Source organism: Gadus morhua, chromosome 5 (assembly GCF_902167405.1).
Source record: "Gadus morhua chromosome 5, gadMor3.0, whole genome shotgun sequence".
In the NCBI taxonomy this organism is placed as follows: Eukaryota; Metazoa; Chordata; class Actinopteri; order Gadiformes; family Gadidae; genus Gadus; species Gadus morhua.
In genome coordinates this window covers 17,192,068-17,209,376 of record NC_044052.1, presented here as the reverse complement: position 1 = coordinate 17,209,376, position 17,309 = coordinate 17,192,068, and the positions used below count along the sequence as shown (strand labels likewise).

At 42.2% G+C, this 17,309-nt stretch overlaps 2 protein-coding genes across 5 annotated transcripts in view; both read right to left on the bottom strand.

Annotated features, from left to right (window-relative positions):
• Positions 1 to 84: 84 nt before the first annotated feature.
• On the bottom strand, positions 85 to 7,552 carry ncmap (non-compact myelin associated protein). 3 transcript variants are annotated; one of them, XM_030357029.1, is made up of 5 exons: positions 5,398 to 6,929; positions 4,491 to 4,582; positions 2,719 to 2,820; positions 1,788 to 1,872; positions 85 to 1,366 (listed from the first exon to the last, which is right to left on the bottom strand). In XM_030357029.1, the coding sequence occupies exons 3-5, from the start codon at positions 2,804 to 2,806 to the stop codon at positions 1,087 to 1,089; spliced, it is 453 nt and encodes a 150-aa protein (XP_030212889.1). In that variant the 5' UTR covers positions 2,807 to 2,820; positions 4,491 to 4,582; positions 5,398 to 6,929; the 3' UTR covers positions 85 to 1,086. The 3 variants fall into 3 exon arrangements, with proteins under 3 accessions (XP_030212889.1, XP_030212888.1, XP_030212890.1); XM_030357028.1 differs by lacking the exons at positions 4,491 to 4,582; positions 5,398 to 6,929 and adding an exon at positions 6,963 to 7,552; XM_030357030.1 differs by lacking the exon at positions 4,491 to 4,582.
• A 3,138-nt stretch (positions 7,553 to 10,690) lies between these two features.
• Positions 10,691 to 17,309, bottom strand: part of rcan3 (regulator of calcineurin 3) — a 21,053-nt gene continuing 14,434 nt past the window's right edge. Inside the window, exons 2-4 of one of the 2 annotated variants that reach the window (XM_030357170.1) lie at positions 16,457 to 16,630; positions 15,820 to 15,991; positions 10,691 to 13,931 (exon numbers count right to left, since the gene is read on the bottom strand). In XM_030357170.1, coding sequence (XP_030213030.1) covers positions 13,777 to 13,931; positions 15,820 to 15,991; positions 16,457 to 16,630 — 501 coding nt within the window. In that variant the 3' untranslated portion in view covers positions 10,691 to 13,776. Of the gene's footprint in view, positions 13,935 to 15,819; positions 15,992 to 16,456; positions 16,631 to 17,309 lie in introns of both variants that reach the window. The other variant, XM_030357169.1, reaches the window with a different exon arrangement.

Genomic DNA, 17,309 nt, shown 5'->3' with positions numbered 1-17,309 from the left:
TGCAATTCCTTGGTTTACATTTGTAAGATTCTTTCTCGAGTTTCTTGAACCTAAATATTGCACCAAACATTTGAACTTAAACGCTTTATTTTTAATTATTTTATTTGGATAAATAATTCAGAACAAGATAAATACTTACTTAGAGGCATTCAGCAAAACAGTTTTTCCATGAATGCTCTTGAGTCTAGCGTCTTATCCACATTTGACGGAAATAGCGGTGATGGTTTGAGATGCTCAAAGTCAAGATTCCTTAAAGAATAAAGTTTGCAGTGTTTCATCATACAAAAGTTCCAAAAAACTATAATTGATTTGTATTTATGTTTAATATATACAGGCATGGTACGGCCATTAACCTTCTGCTAACATTATATATTTCTTCCATCTGCCATTTTAGGGTCACGCTAGAGAATAACCCTGGGACATGAAACCTGTCAGGATACACCTAGGATGATATTGCACAACACATACACCCAAGTCACCTTTTCTGTGAAAGAAAGCGTGTAATAAATCCCCCTTGGTACACGACAGTTGAACTATTACGTCCTTTCATATTTCTGTACACTGACTTCAGTCTCTATCAACTTATAAAAATAACATTTTTAATCCTTCAACCAAAAAGTTCTGCTTTAATTATCTGACTTCATGTAGGCCTACAGTATATTTATTATGTATGCATGATTTGTGTATTTGTTTCCATGTTGTTTTGTATTTTTGTATTGTGTTCCTTAATAGACTCTGCCTCATAATCTGTGTCATCATAGTCAGCGGCTCAGTTGATAAATATTCCTTCACACAAGACATTTCATTCGGTGCCTTCATTTTTCACACAGTATTCAGTCGGCCCCTGTACAGTATGTTTCACGAGAAAACAGGTAGCGCTCGAACATGCACCCACACACACACACACACACACACACACACACACACACACACACACACACACACACACACACACACACACACACACACACACACACACACACACACACACACACAAATTCGGTCAATGGATCCTTGAGTATATTTACATGGACTTCCTTCTGTTGCACCAAAACGGATTCAAAGTCACTGTCCTGGCACCTCCTTCTATGTGTTCTCCAGCGACATCGGGTCGTGTATCGTGACCACGGTGGAGCCGCTGTGCGTGCTGAACATCTCTATGTCGTTGAGCTGCGTGTCGCTCAGCTCCGCGGCGTGGAAGCCGTTCTCCAACGTCGAGCCGTAGCGGTGGACGACGCTACCCGACACGGAGGAGATCTCTGGGTTCCCCGCGGCCGTGTAGGTCCGCTGGGTGACCGCTGTGGACGCAGAGGACAGCTTCTGCCGTGATTTGGAGGTGCCCAGCATTCTAGACACGTGGGTGTGCCTGTGGAAGACGGAGGAACAGTGGATCTCTTTAGATGAGTAGCCTCGTAGGACTTACCTCTTTCGCAAGAGGACATTCATGTGCGTGATTATTAACGTAAAAGGTGTGCTAGGATCGCAGTGCTAAGCAGCAATAAAGTTAATGATGCGATCGTGTTTTAATAGGATTACACTGAAGTCGCACTGATACAATTGTATTAGAGTTATTATTATTGTAATTATTATTATTGGATGAAATATGTTTATTCTATTTTCTCATACCTGCATTACATATCGCTAGTGGGAAGCTAATAGAAGCCTATATTGTTTATGTATACACATATTATTACTAATGAACAAGTGCAACAATAGGTCGGGTCGTTCATAGTGTGCAATTACAATGTAATCATAAATATGCCTTTAAGGAATGAATGGTGCCTGACTTGTTGTAGGTCTTTAGGATGATGAGCAGAATTGCCAGAATAATGATAACGCCTAATACGATGACTGCTACCATCGCTCCGGAGCCTGAGAGGAGAAGAGGTTAGAGAGACAAAGAGCGATGGAGATAGAGAGAGAGAGACAGAGAGAGGGAGAGGGAGCGAGAGAGGGAGAGAAGGAGAGAGAGAGAGAGAGAGAGAGAGAGAGAGAGAGAGAGAGAGAGAGAGACAAAGAGTGATGGAGATAGAGAGAGAGAGAGACAGAGACAGAGAGAGAGAGAGAGAGAGAGAGAGAGAGAGAGAGAGAGAGAGACAGAGTTAGGGAGGGAGAGAAAGGGAGACCATTAACGATGTTAGCAAGATATTCTACATGTTCTACATTTCTCAGTTGAGTTCTGGCAGATCTCCCCATACATAATATGTGTAAGTGATAATTGCAATTATGGAATTCCTTTGATGAAGGCCTCCAGGATTTACACACCCAACACTTAAAATCTCTACACACCTGCTTTAACTTACTTAGAATGAAAGCCTTAATGTAGCTTCCAACATTGTAACATGCAAAATATTGTTATTTAGGAAATAGACCCCACACACCCACACACACACACACACACACACACACACACACACACACACACACACACACACACACACACACACACACACACACACACACACACACACCACAGAAACATTATCAAACAGACATAACCAACATGGTGTTGGTCATACAACCAATCAAGCAGAAACACACTCACACACGCAAACCAACACACGGGAGCACGCAACCACACACTCACGCACACACACACACACGCGCGCACACACACACACACACACACACACACACACACACACACACACACACACACACACACACACACACACACACACACACACACACACACACACACACACACACACGCCTTACTCTGAATAATAATCTGTTCCTGGGACTTGGTTACGTTGGCCTTGTCAGTGGTGAAGCTGCTCCCAGGTACGGTGGTTGGAGCTTGCATTTTCCAGCAAATACCTGGAGATTGAAAAAAAAAACATTTAAGATGTTGGTTAAAGCAGTGTTTAACCATTAAAGGTCGTATTTATGCAGCACAAACATCCTTTAAGGAATATAACAATGCAGTGTATTCCATTTTGCTCTTCTAAGTGCTACTGGAACAATAAACTACAGGTGTCCTGCCTTATCTTGTAAAAATAACACTCCTCAGATGGTGGTCTTTAAAAGATCACATTGTGTCAGCCTGTAAGCATAGGTATGCAAAGGGATACAATTAACATTGATTGTGTGCCATGTGGTCTTCTATTGCTGTTTGTGCAGCACCTACGTCACAACAAACAATTATTTATCTGTCTGAATAAATTTGACCTTGAACATGAAGGCAATTCAGGCTGATTGAGGTGTCATACTTTTGACAATACAACGGTAACTCACAGGGTGTTGACCAAGTTAACATATGAACCAAATACACATGCTGCATTGTGACTTACAGGTTAATACAAGCACAGCTTAGCTCACAAATAATTACTTTTCCACCATACAGGTATGAAGGGAGGCACCAAAACTGTGGATCTTGGTTAAGCGGCAAGATGGAAGTTAAATGTGTTAGCAGCACACTTGAGATGTGTGTTCAGGTTTAGCTCATTTTTCAGTGCAAAGATCTCACAGCTAATGGTCTGTCAGTCAGTCTCTGTCCCTGTCACACGCTCGGCAAACACACACAGAAACACACACTGTTACATTAATATCTAATGATGACAAATGTGTACGTGAAAACATGATTGTCTGTTAACTGAGCAAAGAATGTATGCTTGATTGCAAAGTAAATAATCTGGAGGAATTAAGACAAACACAATAGGGTTTTCTCCAAGAAAAAACGAATTAAGGCTACATTAATAGAACCGTCGACCAGTAACTGAAAACAGGGCTACAGGTATGCGGGGTACACATATTGCTACAGACTAAAAAAAATAAAAATCAACAAAAATGATTTTGTTTGGTCTGACATCTCATATCTACTCTGTATGTGAACGCATTGTCCCTCATTGTCCCCCCCTCAAAATGAAAAAGAATGACGAATGACAGACGACAATGACGACGATGATGAATCAATTAAAAATATGAGAGTTAACGACATCCAATTAAACCGTAAAATTGGGATAAATTGTTGGGTAAGTGCTTCCTCGTAATTGCAGGTTCTTTCACAATGAGCGTTATTGGGCAGAAACTCTGTCCTTCTGGGGTTCTAATTGATTTCTGGCAGGTACCCCGACAAACATGATATTTGCTGTCAAATCTTGTCACAAAGTATTACCAATTTTGATTACAGTAAATAAAGGGCAAATTTATGGATTTGGGACAAAGCCTTATTATTAACCAATTTTAGACAAAACATGGGTGTGTTTGGTTAGGAGAATTGTGGTGAAATTGATCAGTCAATCTGATATTGAATTCCAGGGGTGGAAGATATAACGAGTTTAACTTGAGATCTTCTTGCGTAGAATACACATCATGGAACAGGTCAGGAGACAGGGCTGAGGTTGTCTGAGTCATATAAAACATGACTCAGAAGAGCTCTGTACTTTCTGAATCAGACAGAGTTTCCTCAAACAACGGGAAATCTCCAGTTCAGATCTGTATAGTTTCAACAGGTCGTCACACCCAAAATGATTATGAAATTGTGTTACCTTTTCATACATGATACACCTGAAGTTGGTTTGTTTCAAAGACAGTGTCTACTTTACAACAAGCAGTTCCCTTATTACAGTTCCCAAGCCAGCTGGTGAAACGGAAAGAGTAAAGGACACCACAGTTATATTAGGCACTTCATAAAAATAACACAATTTGCATTTTCTATTGTTTGAAGTACAAGGAAGAGCAGGTCTGGTATAGTTGCAGCTTACTGTGTGAGACAAACACACACACACACACACACACACACACACACACACACACACACACACACACACACACACACACACACACACACACACACGTGAATACACTCCCGCTGTTGCTGCATAATTGAGATTTGTTTATCACTGTTAATTTAAAAAATGTGTCAACACTTTCTCTGTTGTCTGATGTCAGCTGGGATATGTTTCCCTTCCATTCAAGCCATTCAGAGCTCTGCTCTGGTGAGAGAGATCTACTACTTCTATGTCCAACGCGACTTGGCTGACACACAAACAACAAAAGACTTGAGCAATGTATTGTCCCTGACCTATGCCTGTGTTGTTTTTCACACACTTTCTAAAACGAGATTACACTATTGACAACGAAGCCTGAGAATAGTATCAGGACAAATGGACGGATGTTTGATTTAAACTTTTTCTTGGGGGCAGTAAATTCAATGTATGTTCAACCTATTTGTTTTTAATGCGCCATAAATCAAACTGAGTTGAAATTGAGATTATAGCTGGATTTATAGCCCCCCCGCCCCGTCACAACCAATTTGGATTTATCGAATAAATGGAGACAACAATTTGCTCTCTTTTGCTTGCCGAACGAGTGGAGGGGGGAGATTGTATTGGCCGTTTCATCATCATCAGTGATCTAATCAACCTAATAGTCCTGTATGTAGTGCCGTATTACCTTCTTCCGTGACAAATATTGCGCAATCACTCGTCCCTGATGTTGACTCGCTATTCGCCAGGCTATTTGCTGAAGACACGGCTTTGATTAGTCGGTAAGAGATTACGTCTCGAATGGGGCTGTTTGCCCAGATAATAAGGAACTATGGATTTTTTCTGGAGTGAAAGGGTTACCAAACACATGTGGGGAAGTAAAAGTCAACTTTGAAACCTATTGTGGTTTGCATATCATTCCACAAAGGCCGGCTATTCAGTTACACTGCAGATTCAACGTCCTCTTTTTATCAGCAAACACGCATTGTTTCCATTGGTATGACCAGGGACACATACACTTGATACGCGACTCTAACCCTCACCGAGCATTTCCTCTTTTTATGTGAAAGAAAAAAACTAAACTGATAACTAGCCAGACGTTATTTAACAAACAAACATGCACATATGCACGAACACACACGCACGCATTAAAACCTCAGTGGGTTTAATCCTCGACACATTCAAAGCAGGACCTTCCTCAAAAATAAAGTTGGTAAATATAGAAGTAGCCAATCAGATGCCAGGGCCTGGTATAAGCAGGGTGCAGGAGGCAGGAGGTGACTGCTTGCGTCTGATGGCACTGCATCACACAGCAGCGTCATGTCGGAGAGCAGAGGACGAGGAGAAGGAAGAGGAGAATAAGGTCAACAGTGATGACAACCTTCACTGTCATCAGGTGTGTCCATCTAAGTCTTATTCACTAATTTACTGTTGCAGTTCACTATTTGAACCGGTGGAGAGTGTATACTGTGGTAAAACAGTTTAATCCATATCCCATTCTCAGCAGCCCTGCATTTGACCTAGTCTGAATATAAGGTAAACTAGACAAACCGGTGCCCAGTGAGCTCGGTATTCTGAGCACCTCTTTTTTGACCTTTTGAGCCCTATCTAATATCTTAACTAATTCGGTAATTATTATGAAGACAGGACATTATCATGCCATGGAAGAATAAATAATACATAAAGGGCGCGGGGGGGGGCATACCTACATCTTTATGCCATGTGTGATCATTTATGTTGCAATTACAATGTATCACATCATTATTCATGTGCATAACAAATAGGTTTAGATATGTATACAAATATCTTAAACGCATGAAGAATACAAAAAAAAACGAATAGCCTACGGTTGGTATTCTGTACAACCCCTCTGATAAATGAACAAAAGTGTCATCATTGTGTTGTCTTTGCTTTATTCATCCGCACCGTTTCACCCGAGACTCACCTTTTGTTTTCCAAAAGATCCCCTCTTTACACACACACACGCACACGCACACACACACACACACACACACACACACACACACACACACACACACACACACACACACACACACTCACACAAGATGAACAAAAGACAAAGTAGGCTACCCATCGTCGGCCTAGGAGGCTATACTCGGGTTATAACCAGCAGCACATTGAAAGCATGTGTCCGTGGATAACAAACAAACCAGCACTATGCTCTAATAGCTACGTATCTACACAAAGTTTACTACACAGTAACAATATCTATTTTAAAAGTTGTAACCGTACCAAGATGTCTGGCGTCGTAGCTTTGATTTGGTCCTCAGTGTGCAGGTGGGAGCCAAATAGAGCAGCACCTAGCCCCCTCTCCCTCAGCCGACCGAGGGGGGCATAGTCCGCCGTGTGCGGGTCTGATGTGAGAGGGCTGTCGACGCTTTGGCAGCAACGAACAAATTAATCAGTGCTCCAGTGGCGCTGAAGAGCTGACACCTGCCGCGTTCACGCAAGGTATCTTCGGTATGCAGAGGTGAAAATCCTCGAGAAAAAAAAGTTGCCACGAGAAGAGTTTAAGGTAGCGTAAGTCAACCAATAAAACACCTAAAATGCCAAAAACAACAGCAACGACAAGTGAAAAGTTAACACTAGTGTGAATCTAAGCGTACAAAGAAGAGGATAGACTCCATGTCTCCTGGTTATTCTCTGACTGCGGCTCGCGGAGCGTCATGATTTCAGCCAGCTGGTTTTTCAGGTCCCTCCGCGTGACCCCTAGGCGTGCCGTTCTCTCGGATCAAAAGCCGAGCTCTCACTCCATGCTCTGCTTTCTCTATAATGGGTCGCCCTCTCTCTGCTACATTTACACCCTGTACTGGGTGTACTGGGTGTGGCTGTGTCTGGCTGTGTGTGTGTGTGTGTGTGTGTGTGTGTGTGTGTGTGTGTGTGTGTGTGTGTGTGTGTGTGTGTGTGTGTGTGTGTGTGTGTGTGTGTGTGTGTGTGTGTGTGTGTGTGTGTGTGTGCCTCTGTTCATGGGCACTTTTTTGTATCTCTGGACAAATGTAAGGCTTTCAGACATTGCATTACTACATTACATTTACTTTACAAGGGAAGCCAGCTTGTGTACATAGTTGGCAAATAACTGTACATTTCTTCCATGCCTTCAAGGTAAATTGGTTTGGGTCATGCTCTGTAGATTTTTAGGGGGGGGGATCTGTTACAACAAATAATTGCTATCAAGCGAATGTGTTCATCATTTAAAAATCTGTTTCCTCTGTCTCTGTCTTTATTTCTCATCCCCTCTCGAGACGTGTGCATACGTGTTTATGAATTAGACACTATATTTAATTGCATCATGGCATGCAGGACAGACATGCTCTTGCAAGCATCTCTCTCTCTCTCTCTCTCTCTCTCTCTCTCTCTCTCTCTCTCTCTCTCTCTCTCTCTCTCTCTCTCTCTCTCTCTCTCTCTCTCTCTCTCTCTCTCCCTCTCTCCCTCCCTCCCTCCCTCCCTCCCTCCCTCCCTCCCTCCCTCTCTCTCTCTCTCTCTCTCTCTCTCTCTCTCTCTCTCTCTCTCTCTCTCTCTCCCTCTCCCTCTCTCTCTCTCTCTCCACCATGTCCAAAGTCACTTCGGCCCCTCCCTCCCTCCTCTTCCCCTTCCTCCACTCTCCCTCTCCCGTTCCCAGGCTCCTATCACACCTGTAACAGTGGGCATAATGGTGTTTCCCCGGCCAGCGCCAAACAAGCCGCCAGGCTAGCGGCTCCTGTTACCTAGGGGGGGCTAGGTGTTGCCTGTAAGTGCAGCAGCGGCCCCCTTTTGTCAGAGCATGTAATTGAACTTGCCCACGTTGTCATCGCTGTTTGTGTGGGGTGGTAGGCTACGTCTTCTTGCCTTTTGACTTAAGCGTACTTCTAAAGCCCGCAGGATCACATTTCTCAAACACTTGATTGATTATTATCTTCTTTTTTTTCTTCTCTCACAACGTGGAATCTGAAATGTTGTTGGTAAACAGCACACCTATGCGGGAGTTTATGATAAGATCATTGGAAATGTTTCACACAAGGCATTACTCAGACTTAAAGCATTCATATGTGTACACCGGTTTTAGACTGACACTCTGTTTGCATGATAATCTCTCCTGATTTAAAACCAGATGTTGTGTCCACAGCTCTTTGCAGTCATTTAAACTTACCTTATCTATTAGTGATTACAGCCACCCAACAATAACATACAAACCTGTTGACCATTCCTCCACTATTTACTTGAGTTCCTCCATTACAATCTAACAAAATCGAAAGAAAAATTTAGGTTTTTCAATTGTGAGGTGAAAGAACGATCTTCCCTAATGCCTCTGCCACCTAACAACTATCTATATTTAAGGAAAATGATCACTAACTGTGTAGATCCTTCCCTCCAACTAGGTGTGCATATATAGTGAGGTAACATTGGAGCTCACTTCCTCCTCCCTGACACAGTAAGGCTCATTGTAAAGAGGAATTCCCCCACTCTCCGCAGCCATGAAAGAGGGCTTTCTGTGGCCACGGGAACTCGCATACAAAAATGTACCTTCCTTATGGATCTGTCAGTGAATCGCTGTAAAATAAACAATTAATTGAAAATGTACTTTTATTTGGTGTAAGCCGATCTTTGTTCAGCAAACCACGCCCAAAATTCAGTAATTCATTTATTTTTAAATCGAACCATATTCCTATTAAACAATAATACTTTTGTGATGGCGAGTCCCAAAGGTTGGACATAACACAACAACCGATGATAACACATTTAATCGATCTGTACAACGTAGGCAAACTACAGTCTAACCAAATCCTGAATGATCAAATCACATAAGTTCAATGCTTGTTTAACCTTTTCAGTAATGGTGAGTTATCTACCCTGCATCAATAGGTCGCTTGTGCTGTGAGCAATTGATTTCTTAGTTTGCTGTTAGAGGTAAATAGTGGGAGATAGAGGTAGCAAACAGGAAAAACACTGTCCTCAATGCAGAGAAGGGGAGAACAAAATGATCAGGAATAGATCCCCTGCATGAAGAAAAACAACACCAAGCCTTACATCCTCCTCCTATATCCTCTTTTACTGTACTTTCTTTTAAACATAACATATCTTCCATAAGGCCCTGAATGTCTGTGACAATACTGTGACAGTCACTCACACAGGTGTGTCATTGTCGCCATTGTTTCATTTGTGTTTTTTCGCCCTTGTCTTCAACCCACCGTAACACAAGGAGGAGGTTGAATTAGAAAGGAGGACGGTGATGGAAGAAAAATATCATTGCTCAATTGACTGTCGACAAAACCATCGGTCATTCTTTCAAAATCACAATTGTTGGCCTGCAAGGCAGAAAACAGGCCCTTAGTCATTGCCACGTAGTGATTCCACTTCAAGTGGTTGCAGTTTATTACAGTAATAGTTACAGTAAAGTGTGTGCGTATACCTGTACATACAATATACAAACAGTATCAGCAGGGAGAATGGTTTAAAGAGTAGAAGAAAGTGTTTGTTTGGTATAACCCCCTAAGGGGAATGGTCCTTATATACCTATAGCAGGCCATTTGCAAACTCTTTCATAAAATCTATCTGTGTGTGGATGTGTGTATTTGTATGTGTATGTGTCTTGGAAAAACATGGATGTTCTTTAACCAGAGTAAAAAGCATACTGCTATAATGAATGACACTAAGCATGTTTTTAAGAATACCTCTTTATATTATTAATGTTGGTGAAACAAAGGACAAGTATACTACACAAGTAGAAGCTGATACCGTAAGAGATAGAGTCCATCTCTCAGAAATAAGTACAGAACATGAAAATACAGACTGTATCGAGAACTGGAAATTATTGCTTGTTTTGCTACTTTGTTTTCTGAACTCATACGATACAAGACACCATATTTATATTTGAACAAAAACAATACAACAGTGACAAAACAGTTTTATTGACCTTTAAGTAGACTTTCCTCGAGACGAATAAAATACGAGTCCATGTTCAACACAACACAATGAGAGATGGGTTTAGATCGAGCATTGTCAGGACTTCATTTTATTATTTTGTATCTTTGTAACATAAAGAGAAGCCATAAAACTGCACACTGGGACTGGCCTCGCAACAAATACACTTGGCATATGTACATAAATATACATTTTCCTTCCAATCATAATCATTATTCAACGATCTTCAAATAACCATTAACCACAGACAGTAAAAAAACAACAACAATTTCAAATAGGTTTCTCTCTCCTGCAAATCTGCTTTTTCTTCCATAAAACATGTTCCCCATTTTTCCGCAGCCAGTTCAACGGACACATACTGTTAAAATGACACTATGTTAATGTGGGCCATTTAAATAAGAGGACTGCATTCATTCGCCATGAAATGTGCCCCTGAAAGAACACACTAATATGGACCAACAGAAGATCAAAATCAGCTCTACAGTGTCAACCGTCACATATCACTGTCGCGTTTGTAAAAATCTTCCCATCCATTTCGACTCATTCATTATTTGTTTTAAAGTACAGTTGCACTGACCGCGAAGGTACACACTAGAATAAGGAAATATAAATTGAGAAACGTGTGTTTCACTCACTGGCAATATGCTGGTGAGAAGGCTACCCAGGTGTTCAGCTTGAGCGAAGGAAAGAAAATAAGAAAGCACAAAAGAAAGCAAAAAATATATGTACAGTGTGTATTCTACATTTCCATTGTAGCATGAATCATTTACACAGTGTGGAGAAAATGTAACAAAATACTGACAATAAAGTGCTTGCATGCAGAGACTCGTCTTTTGCTAGCTAATATCGAAATAGCAAAATAAAGTATTTTTTTCTGTAGATTTCATGCTCCCTAATACAAATATGGTTTAGACTCCCCAATGACCCTCCTGTACTAATCAGTTGTTCGATTAACTTCTCTATAACATCACTAAAGTATGACTGGACGAGATCGAATCAGTTGATGGGATTCTAAAAAGAATGTAAAAATAAAAAGTTGTATCGATCTTGGTTAGTTTAAACTCGTATGAAAGCAGCCTGAAGATGTTTCCCAGAATCCCAGTCAATTCAAATTCCCAAACTAATTAACTGAAATAAAACATTATTTAACAGGAAAATTAATAAAAAATTAAGCAATCTAACAAAAATCAATGTGATTTTGACGTGTAGTAGATGCTGGAGAGAGTCAGTGAGTCAGTGATTGCTTTGGTTGATTTCTCATGAGGCTACTTTTCTTTTTTTCTACCAACCTTTCTCTGCAAAAACAAAAATGCTTCTTGTAGTAAGATAGTAGATCCAAATAAATGGTTTGTTTTTTCACCGCACTATTCAGCTTTTGACATTAGGGATCAGGGTGGATGACCGTCGATGGGAACGGGGCGTGGTCCCGCACTGTCGCTCAGAGATATCAAGAGGTACTCTGTGCAAAACAAGCACTAGAAGGTTCCGGAAGGAAAACCCCGACCCATACAAAGAGGCCTCATAGAAAAGTAATAAGAGGTTGAGATGTGAGACGCACCAATTTAAACACATGCAAAATATGTTTAATAACGAATAATAAAATAGGTTCCTAGACGGGAATTAAGAATTGTCAATCGAAGGTGTCTTCAGCAATCTGACTCTGATGTTTGAATACAGACAAAAGGACGCAATTAGAGGCCGGTTTGTCGTCAAGTTGAAAGGAGGAACCACCGAACTGCCAAATTGAGTTTCTTCATAAAATCCAGGCTTTTTTTTGTCAGTCTCGTATATAGCATAGATATGCGTTCACTTCAAAGACAATGATTCCGTTTTGCCGTCACCACTCGTAAACAGTAGAAAAGAAAAACGCTGCAGCTCTTTGACTACAGAAATAACTTGCATGCAAAAAAACTATTTGTGTATCAAATACATATTTAGGAGTACACACATCTAGTAGTATCAGAAAAAATAAAAACACAACACATCTTTAAAATGAACAAGTCAAAGAGTGAGAAAAGAACGTCCACTACAACTTTTTTTGATCAGTTACACATGGTGCTCCATGCTGTGTGTGTGTGTGTGTGTGTGTGTGTGTGTGTGTGTGTGTGTGTGTGTGTGTGTGTGTGTGCGTGTGTGCATTGAAACGTTAAATACGATCCTTTTTTCTTTAGATATGTTGAGCATTCTGTGTTTCTGTTTTGTAATACAGTATATATATGTATATATATATATACTCATGCAGTCAAGAGCAGGAACATGGCGCAGTCAGTCCTGATGCCACATAGGCCTACACTGAAGAGGGAACATGAAAATGGAGGATGGAAAAATCCCAAGGAAGAGACATACAGTACAGAACCGGAGGAGCAAAAGGCAAAATAAAACATTTGAAGAAAAAAATAAGAAAGGTTAGCCGTGTGCCTCAGTCAAATAGCAACAAATATCCAAACATACCCAGACGAAAAAAAGGAGAGTCGAGACTTTCGCAAAAGGCAAACATCTAACATCACCGAGCACTAGCAATAGATAGAAAGCGTGTATGAAAGTGTGAATATGGGATTTCCGTCGTTTTTTTGTTCTTATCCCCCCCTGCCTGGGAACCGTCTGCGGCTGAGGGGCCAGGGGTCAGGGTGGGGCACGTCGAGAGGTGGGGATGCTGCCACAAGTCCCCACGGGGTCCACTGCATGTAAATGATGAGTGTGTGTGTGTGTGTGTGTGTGTGTGGTTCTCATCCATCCACTCCCACCCCCCTTCCTCCCCCCTCCCCTCCTTACCTTCCACTCAGGCCACCTCGTTCCATCGGCACGCATCCGCCCCCCCTACAAACACGGTTGTCGATGTTTGTCGGTTTTCGATTCGCTAAGTAGTTGAACTGAAATGATGGGGGGCGTCGCCACTCGTCTCTGCACGGGCCGATCAAGACGAGACAGAGAGAGAAATTGAGACAGCCAGGTGTGTTCATGGATATAAGGGGTGGGGCTGGGGAGGGGGGGGGGGGGGGGGGGTTGGGGGGGGCGAACGCAGTGCCACCGGCGCACAGATAGCGAGAGAGCGTGTAAGAGAGAGAGAGAGAGAGAGAGAGAGAGAGAGAGAGACAGAGAGACAGAGAGAAGGTCATTGGTGGTGGGTGAAAGGAGTGTCTTCCGTCTTTTAGTTCAAGACATTGGGAGCGCCTTCGGGACGTCGGGTCTGGACGATCTTCTGCTTTGGCCGGGCCTCCGCCTCCTCCTCTGCCTCGCTCTCGCACACGTGCACGACCACGCTGGGGGTGGACTCGGTGCCCGCGTGCAGCTCGTACTTCTCCCCTGCTGGGGGGCGAGGGAGGGAGGGGGAGGGAGGGGGGAGAGGAGGAGAAGGACAATGAACACGGAGCTCCTGCACGTACTCTTTCGAAAGGGTGTAATTGCCGGGTTGCGCCGCGGCAGACGACAACATTTCATTAGGCTGAGTATAAAACACGGGGATGTTGTTATGCAACAACGCGCTGCTTCCTATCGTAATTTGTGGCACACAGAGGAGAGGAGAAGAGACACGTCTTGAGGCCCTGCCTTTTCATCACAACGCTGATCACGCTCTTGATTGGAGACATACACAGGCTAGATTGTATCACGGTTGCCATGGCGATGCGAGAAGTTGGCAGGCAGCGGTGAGCGAGTCCAGTGGGGGGAGGGGGGGGGGCTGTGGGGGCCTGTTGCTGACGCATGCTCTTGGCTGAGGGAGTCTGTGTGTTGCAACGCACTTATCAGGTGTGGAATGACACCAGCAGATTAGGAGACATGAGAAATACACCAACATATTCCCTGATGCCGGACTATGGGGAGGTTTTTCATTGCTTCATGCGTACTTTGGTGTGTGTGTGTGTACGTATGAATAATCTGAGTGTGTAGTAAGTGTGTGTGTTTGAGTGTGTGTGAATGTCGTTCCATAAAAAATGAATGATGTGTTTGAGATAATAATGCTGTTTTCTATGTCAATACACTTCCATGTGAGGCTTTGACAGTGGTTAGTACATCTCTCGTACGTTCCAAGACTCAAAATGCTCGTGCAAAGGCATGTCTTATGATGTGATACTGATCATTTTCGGTTGAGTCTTGGTTTATCGAGTGCTGAGTAAATGTGCTTTAGGGATCACAACACAACACATTGCCATTGAACTCAAAGACAAGTTTGAAGTTAAAAGCCCAAAAGTTGAAGAGCTTAACATTTAAAAAGCTGATCCTCTTACCCTTAAAATATGTATAATTTAGCAGCAGTCCTTTAAAGAGCAATGCTAACAAGATCCAGGGACACCAGGTTAAAAGGTTAATTTACAAATGTTCTAGTCGGCGTCTGTATGTAATACCCCTTGGGGTTTAAAGCCTCATATAGCTTGGAGCACACAGGTTTTTTAATGAGTGAGCTCCAAATTAGTTGACTACCAGGTTAATTATCCTCAATAAAATAAAACATAGCTCTCTGTTTTCCATTTGACTGTTTTGGTGTTAGGAAGATGGAAGCTGTTGTCCATTATCATTATTTAAGAGCTAGAAGTTGTAGTAAAATTGTATTAGAGAACAGATTGGTATTTTATTCATCTCCAAGGGAAAATTGAGGAAAAGTAAGAACAATTATTGTTTTAGCATTTTTGGTATTATTTAAATTCTAATATTCTTAGCTTAATCATATTATTGTAATACAAAGTTATGGATTTGTGCAACAAAATAAATCCTGTGACCAAGGTTGTGTTTTCGTAGTCCATTCTTACTTAACTCCTCTTAATCCCTAATAGCACATCAGGCTACAATTCTATCCCCTGCACACAAGTCATATTCAACATCATGTCTTTTTCATCACTTCTTATCAACAAATGCAACAACCACCACCACCACAACATCAAGAACATCAACCAGTACAAAAACCAACGAAACCACCACCACAACAAAAATCAAAACAAAAACCACCCACCACAACCACAACAACAACCACTACAAAAACAACAACAACCTGCGCCACAACAACAACATGTACAACAACCACTACCACAACAACAACCATTACAAAAACCAGAACAACAACAACCACAACACTCAGCACCACAACAAAACCAGATCAACAACCACAACAACCACCACAGCAGCAACCACAACAACCAACGCCACAACCAAAACCAGATCAACAACCACAACAACCACCCCCACTACCCCAGGTACCCACCGGGTCCCAGCTTGGCCACCGCACACAGCAGGTCGTAGTTGATGGTGGGCGTGGCGTCTTCGCTCTGGCTCCACCCCCCGGGGGGGGAGGCGGGGGGGGAGATCAGGAACTGCTTAACGGGCTGGGGGGGCGCCAGGTACGCCTTGTCCACGTCCTCGCCTCCATTTTGGACCTGGATCACATAGAGTGGAGGGTAGAGTCTTTGTTAAGTCATGTAGCTGTAGACACTTGTTGTTAAAGCTAATAAGTGTTTAATTTTTTTGATAAAGGTAATTTAAGTGGAGGTAGGAGTGAGGGAGTCTAGCTCAGGGATGCCTGGAGGTAGGCTGTGGACAATGGGGTTCAAACCCAGAACCTTCCAGGTTGGAGTCAAACCCACTAGACTATTCTGGCCTACTGAGGGTATGGTTGAACACTGGTAGGGTGTAAATAAAATATCTTGAATCGTAACGAACCTAGAGCAATTTAATCCGAAGCAATTAAGTGTAAAGAAATCGTATCTATTGTTACATAATCCAATATAATCTCTAGCAATTTAATTCAAGAAATCGAATAGATCAAACCTGATCTCAAGTGATCTAATATAAACGATGCAACCTGTTCACCTCCACCACTCGCTTTTTGGGTGACTTCTGACCTGAGCAAAGAAGAGCTTGAGTTGCTGGCCGTTGAACTCTGTCTCATGCAGTTCGCTGCGTGCGCGCGCAGCCGCCTCCGGGGTCCCGAAGGTGATGCGAACTCTCCGGAAACTCTTGAACATCTGGAAGGTGGTCTGCTCGTCGTAGCTCCTGAACAAGGCCTCGAAACGTTCCTGTAAGCAAAGAAGTAGGGGGGCTTTATCGTTATTAATATTACGATTATTGAAACGATTCGAAAACATCATGTATTTATTCCGCATTTTCTCTCCAAAAAAACAACTTGGAACTAAGATATACAAAAAATAATAATTTAACTCAATATTAGTTCGGAGATCGTTTGACCCAAAAATCGAAATCACGATCAAAAATTGTATTACGTTTAGTTACCATATCAACGGTGGCCCGCTCCTGAATGACACATAATGTCTACTGAGACACATCACATGCACAGTCTCCCTCTCTTACCGTTGGAAAACAAATATCAATGTAATGGTCAATACTGAATGGGCACGTTGACAGGCAAAAGACACAACACTTTGTTGGAATTCACACACAGTCAAAGTTAAGTCAAAGTCTCCCGGGAAAGAGTCGAGAATAAAGAAGGTCACAAAACATCAACATGATGCCACAGAGACTGAGAAATCCGATGTTAAAATACTACTTAACAGCATTACATGATCTAGACTCCTTTACACAGATTTCAGCCTTTAAAATGAGAGCAATGAATTTAATAATGAGTGGGAAAAGTCACCTCCTCCATATGTAGCCCCATCACCAAATTGCTATACCACTATCAAAAAAGGTTTAGTCTTTCAAATGTTGCCCAGGTGCTTTACCGTACTTCAGGTGGGT

Coding starts and splice junctions, on each gene's coding strand:
- ncmap (XM_030357028.1), bottom strand. CDS start 2,806: ATGCAAGCTCCAACCACCGTACCTGGGAGCAGCTTCACCACTGACAAG. Junction 1,873..2,718: donor GGAACAGATTATTATTCAGA/GTAAGGCGTGTG, acceptor TTCTCCTCTCAG/GCTCCGGAGCGATGGTAGCA. Junction 1,367..1,787: donor ATCCTAAAGACCTACAACAA/GTCAGGCACCAT, acceptor CGTCTTCCACAG/GCACACCCACGTGTCTAGAA.